The sequence below is a fragment of the Acipenser ruthenus genome, chromosome 35 (assembly GCF_902713425.1).
Source record: "Acipenser ruthenus chromosome 35, fAciRut3.2 maternal haplotype, whole genome shotgun sequence".
NCBI classification, from domain to species: Eukaryota; Metazoa; Chordata; class Actinopteri; order Acipenseriformes; family Acipenseridae; genus Acipenser; species Acipenser ruthenus.
The window spans coordinates 10,454,255-10,460,254 of record NC_081223.1 but is presented as its reverse complement, the minus strand read 5'-3'; the positions used below and the strand labels follow the sequence as shown (position 1 = coordinate 10,460,254).

The window sequence follows — 6,000 nt, the reverse complement described above, 5'->3', positions numbered from 1 at the left end:
TGATCTAACAAAGAGCTCTAATGAAGCCATCTTTACACCTCGCTTGGTTACATCATTCTTCTACAATTCTTCACTGCATTGTAACTGTTCTGCAGGTTCTCCTCTATTCACTTCCAAGGTTCTGCACATCCCCTGCAAAACAAGCTTCCAGCACACTCACAACCGCTGCGTTCAATCACACACATCCTATCTGAAGACAGCTTGATACAAAACAACACATGCATTCCTTCACACACATCTCAGCACAAAAGATTAAAAGCCGAGTGAACACAAAGCCCCTTTTATTAAGAACAGTGGATTGAAACGTGGTTCTAGGAGGCCTAGTTTGAAGCAGCTTTGCTGTATCAAACCCAAATCTCCCCTGGTGTGTCGTGCAGTGTCCTGAAACCAAGCTCCAAACCACAAAGAGGGATTTGTGTTCCCTTAGCTTTAGAGACAGAGTGCCTCCATATATCCCACCCAAATAAGAAGTCTCCTTACTTCTTGGTAACTTTCCAGTCTTACTTGTACTTAAACCAGGTACTTCTGACAAGTCCTTTCTCATTGCCTGCATTAAACTGCGGGAACACGAAGCCACTTTGAGATTCTTTTAGGTAGGCAGTAACAGCTTGCTTGTGTTTCAGGGTTTGAACTGAGTAGACAGCTGGTGGTTTCGCAAGACATTTTTTATTCATTTCATTTTTAGTCTCACATAGAAAAAAAAAAAAGAAATCTGGTTAAAAAAGTTCTTCCACAGTGAGTTATGCCAACTCTATGAATAAATTAAGTTATTCTCTGTGTTATTTAGCCAGACGTGTGGTATTAAATAAAAACCATTTAAAAAGTAGAATGTTACCAAAACAGCAAAATGTGGAAAAAAAGGATTAATTAGCCAAAGCATTGTTAGAAAAACACTTCATATTCTTTTAGCTAAATTCTCTAAGTTTGATACCCTAGTCCAGTCTTTGACATTTCAACCAGAAATAGTTTTCTGAAATAAAATAAAAATAAAAACAAAAAGTTCTGAGGAACAATCTGAGGTCTAGTTCATTTTTTTATTAAAAAAAAAAAAAGAAACACATACAAGATCATCAGAAAGTCTGGTTAAAAGCAGTCTTCCAAAAGCAAGACTGCGTGGTTTGTATGCAGCGCCCCCTTGCTGTGTGGGGGTGTCACATCAGTCTCTCTGTCAGGAACTAACCCGTGATGCGAGTCCGTTCACACAGGTACAGCTCGGATCAGACAATCCGACAACCCAAAAAAACTAAACAACCCCGTCTCCCCATAAAAAAGGCATGATGATGAAGATGTGCTCAAACACACCCAGAAGAACTTTAGTCTCATCTTCTTCCAAACCGTGTCTCAGCAGTTCATCACAGGATAAAGTTTATTTACAGTCTTTGTTTTTTTTAACCTTTGTTTTTAGTTTTATATGAAAATATGCCGGTAAAAAGAAGCGCTTCATTTAAAAAGTTCTGGGCATTTTTATCATCGATGTAACAGTTCAAACAATCTTAAGTCTCTTCCTCTTGCACGCACCCACCACAAAAAGTCAGTCTGTCTGTCATTCTGATCCAGTATTTATAACTCGTTGATACCGCCCCCTCTGTTTCACCACAGTATTACACACAACCGAGAGGTGGGCGGGGCCTCATAAGCCACACCCTGGATGGGAGGGATCAATACTGTGGGTGGAGTTCCAGGTCAATGTCTGACTTCAATTGAATGAACGCTCTACTGTCCTTCCATAACACGCAAGACTGCAAAATGTAACTAAATCCTTATTATAGCAGGGGTGTCAAACCGAAAGACCTGGGGCCAAACCAGGGTTCCAGGGAAGGTTCGTCTGGAAAAGCTGTTTTTATATCTTTTTTTCTGGCTTGCTTGCACACGCTGTATGGCCTAATGCAATATAAGAGTCACCCTCAGGAAAGACCTTACCTTGTAGTGAGCCAGGTTGGGTTCTATATAGCTGAATTATACCAGCAATTAATGTTCCTCTAACAGGATATAAAGTAAACAAAAACAACAGTAATGTTTTTTGGCCGGCAAATCTAAAATAAAATTGCAATCCGGCCCCTGGTAAATTCAGTTTGAAACCCCTTGCCTTATGAAATGTGCATTATATATTTCCATGCTTCATTCCAGCAGACTAATGAAAGCGTGCATGGTGTGTGCTGTAGACGCACTGTGGTCGAGACTCTATCGATGCTCCTCCCCTAGGCAGGCACACCTCACACTGCTGTCCATGTCTGTCCAGATGCAGTGGGTGGAGTTTTACTGGCTCAGTTCCAGGGGGGAGGGGTCTGGCTCTGGGGGGCAGTCTCTCTGTGGTGGTGGGTGGAGTCAGTCTCTAGCTCCAGGGGGAGGGGTCTGGCTCTGGGGGGCAGTCTCTCTGTGGTGGTGGGTGGAGTCAGTCTCTAGCTCCAGGGGGGAGGGGTCTGGCTCTGGGGGGCAGTCTCTCTGTGGTGGTGGGTGGAGTCAGTCTCTAGCTCCAGGGGGGAGGGGTCTGGCTCTGGGGGGCAGTCTCTCTGTGGTGGTGGGTGGAGTCAGTCTCTAGCTCCAGGGGGGAGGGGTCTGGCTCTGGGGGGCAGTCTCTCTGTGGTGGTGGGTGGAGTCAGTCTCTAGCTCCAGGGGGGAGGGGTCTGGCTCTGGGGGGCAGTCTCTCTGTGGTGGTGGGTGGAGTCAGTCTCTAGCTCCAAGGGGAGGGGTCTGGCTCTGGGGGGCAGTCTCTCTGCGGTGGTGGGTGGAGTGTCTCTAGCTCCAGGGGGAGGGGTCTGGCTCTGGGGGGCAGTCTCTCTGTGGTGGTGGTGGGTGGGGCCTGGGTGTGGCAATGGGCTGGGCCTCTCATCAGTCGCTGTCTGATCCCACAGGGGTCGAGCCTTTCCTTTTTCTCTTTGAAGCCTTGGGCTTGGTGTCCTCTTCGTCCTGAAAGGAGAGAGAGTGATAAACAGAAGAGCACAGAGACATGCGGGGGGTCGGACCAAAAAAATAAGAAAATAAAAATAATAAAACACCTGCCATAAAACTGTCAACAGGGCACAACGCCACCGTGGGTATCCAGGATGGTGATGATTTGATGCATTTCAGTTGTTTTAGGGATGGATAACCATTGCTCAATGTATTACCAATATCCCATACTGGCTGAGAGAGCATACTGCACGGTGACAGGGACTGACATTGTGAGAGTTACTCTCACTGTGTGATCCTGAGCAAGTCACTTAACCTCCTTGTGCTCCGTCTTTCGGGCGAGACGTAATTGTAAGTGACTCTGCAGCTGATGCATAGTTCACACACCCTAGTCTCTGTAAGTCGCCTTGGATAAAGGCGTCTGCTAAATAAACTAATAATAATAATAATAATACTGTGCAAGTGTGACAGTGTGCGTGTGTGTATCGAGACGGCGTATGCGACAGTGTGCCTGTGTGTATTGAGACAGTGTGTGACAGTGTGCCTGTGTGTATTGAGACGGTGTGTGTGACAGTGTGCCTGTGTGTATTGAGACAGTGTGGGACAGTGATCTAGTTTGACTCACTGCATCCCACGTACACCTCTTTTCCTCTGCACAACCGAGCCAGCCCAGGGGCCTGGTTGTTTTTCCGCTGCAGGCCCCAAGCAGCATGCAGACGTCGCAGTATTAAAAAGCACAGTGTTTGAGTTGAAAATGACGGACTGCGAGGTTATAGTTGTGTTTTTTTCATTTCATTATGTATATTAAGGGAGTACAACCGATACACAGAGAAACTAGACCCTGTACTTCCTCAGATGTGTTGTTGAGGCCAGAGTTTCAGGGTTTGGTTCTCGAGCGAGAGCGCGACAGTGCGAATGCGAAGGTGTGTACCAGGACAGCGAGCCTGTCCTGAGTGACAGTGTGTTCCGAGACCCCGTGCCCCTGCCTGACTCACCGATGCGCTGCTGCTCCCCGTCTCCTCCTCGTTGCTCATGGGTTGCGTGGGTCCCTTACGGCTCCGTGGACTCGACATGGCTGCCTTCCTCCGCGACTTGATTGGCTTGGATGAGGAGTCCTCGTAGTCCTCGGCCAATGAAAACAGATCGCTGAACCTGCGGGAGGGGCTACAGTCAATACAGCTGGAATTCTTCAAATCAAAATCTCGCCTTCAAATCACAAGTGAATTAGGTTCACTCCACTCCCTTACTAACTGGTTACTGTACCTTAACATACATCGTTCATCTGCAGCACTTACAGGAGAGCTGTGTAGACTCGTCTCAGAGGTATGCAGGAGCAGCGTGGGTTAGCCAGCAGGCTGAATAATACCCGACTCTGATGTGTGTGTTACAGAATGGAACTGTGGAACTAGGCTATGTATGGTCAGAGGCATTTGACTACTACAATAAATGTGCTCCGTGTTTGTACCCACAATCCGTGTGTGGATCTCTATACTGCCTTCTGTCTGGATTAACACCAAAGCAGTCTGCCCAGAGTCACAGAACAGTCTCCCAGTACACTACACTGTGCATTAATGCATCTATAGCCACCTGAGGTTTCAAGACCATATTTCTTATAAACTGGGCTTTAATAAAAAGCCAATAGCAGCTTGGAGGTGTCTTTCAGGACTAGTGTTTGGAACACTTTTTGTATTAGAATGATAAGCAGAACAAAAACAGAGGCTGAAAAGTAATGCTACCAGACCGGTCCAGTCTCCTGGAGTAACAGACTGAACAGCAAAGAGATCTCACCTCATCTTGTGGGCTTCGTCACAGCTTGCCTGGACATGCAGCAGTGCCTGTAGGATCGGGGTCTGATTGAAAACTACAAAACACACAGACACAAAAACAGACGTTTATAAAGCATCACTAATCCTTATTGATTGGACTGCAACGTACGTGTCATTCAAGCAAGCATAAACAGTAACGCCGGTACTTTTTTTTTTAACTTAGTTTTTTTTATTATTATAAAAACACCCATCTTATTGTGATTGAGGTTTTAAAAATACATTAAAAAAAATATTCTAAACACACAAGAGTACCTTCGTTAAAGTCTTAGACAGCCAGAGACAGGGGAACTGTTCTGTGTAACAGCGAGGTGCGGTTCTGTTCTGTGTAACAGCAAGGTGCGGTTCTGTTCTGTGTAACAGTGAGGTGTGGTTCTGTTCTGTTCTGTGTAACAGTGAGGTGCGGTTCGGTTCTGTTCTGTGTAACAGCGAGGTGCGGTTCTGTTCTGTGTAACAGCGAGGTGCGGTTCTGTTCTGTGTAACAGCAAGGTGCGGTTCTGTTCTGTGTAACAGTGAGGTGTGGTTCTGTTCTGTGTAACAGTGAGGTGTGGTTCTGTTCTGTTCTGTGTAACAGTGAGGTGCGGTTCTGTTCTGTTCTGTGTAACAGTGAGGTGTGGTTCTGTTCTGTGTAACAGCGAGGTGTGGTTCTGTTCTATGTAACAGCGAGGTGCGGTTCTGTTCTGTGCATTAACCCCTCGGGGGTCTGCAGATACTCACAGCTCTGCTTGGTGTTGCTCAGGCTGAGTCGCAGGTTATCCAGGTGCTCCAGTATCTGTTCTAGAGTCAACTGGGCCAGTTTACTGCTGGAACTCCTCAAACTGGGGGCGAGAAACACAGTGCATTAAGGGAGCAAAAACAACAGAGGATATGAACAGAAACAAAGACAGGGATCAACAACAAGGGGATATATACAGAAACAAAGACAGCATGGCTCCAAACACCCCCCAGATTCTGATATGCTCAATAGCCTGTGATGAGCGATGCTCCTTTAACAAGCGGTGTGCGTACATAAGTTTTAACATTTGTAATCCATCAAATAGAAACTAAGAGATGAGTTCAGCTTGTATTTGTCCAACATGAAGCTTCAACAACACCAACTAAAAAACAAAATAAAAAAAGGACTACATCTGAATGTGTGCAAGACTTCTTACTTTCTGTGAAACAAAAGACAACGCAATAAAGGCATACTGCTGCACATGTATACTGGCAAAGGGCATCCATTCATCTAGGGTGTCAACAGCCAACTAAAAAACAAACATGATTGTATACAATCAGCCCTTCTCTATGA

General features: G+C 45.9%; 1 protein-coding gene across 1 annotated transcript in view; it reads right to left on the bottom strand.

The window, feature by feature from the left end:
* Positions 1–1,015: 1,015 nt before the first annotated feature.
* Positions 1,016–6,000, bottom strand: part of ints3 (integrator complex subunit 3) — a 34,337-nt gene continuing 29,352 nt past the window's right edge. The window contains exons 27-30 of the mRNA XM_059007320.1: positions 5,430–5,530; positions 4,678–4,750; positions 3,885–4,041; positions 1,016–2,907 (exon numbers count right to left, since the gene is read on the bottom strand). Coding sequence (XP_058863303.1) covers positions 2,830–2,907; positions 3,885–4,041; positions 4,678–4,750; positions 5,430–5,530 — 409 coding nt within the window. The 3' untranslated portion in view covers positions 1,016–2,829. The remainder of the gene's footprint in view (positions 2,908–3,884; positions 4,042–4,677; positions 4,751–5,429; positions 5,531–6,000) is intronic.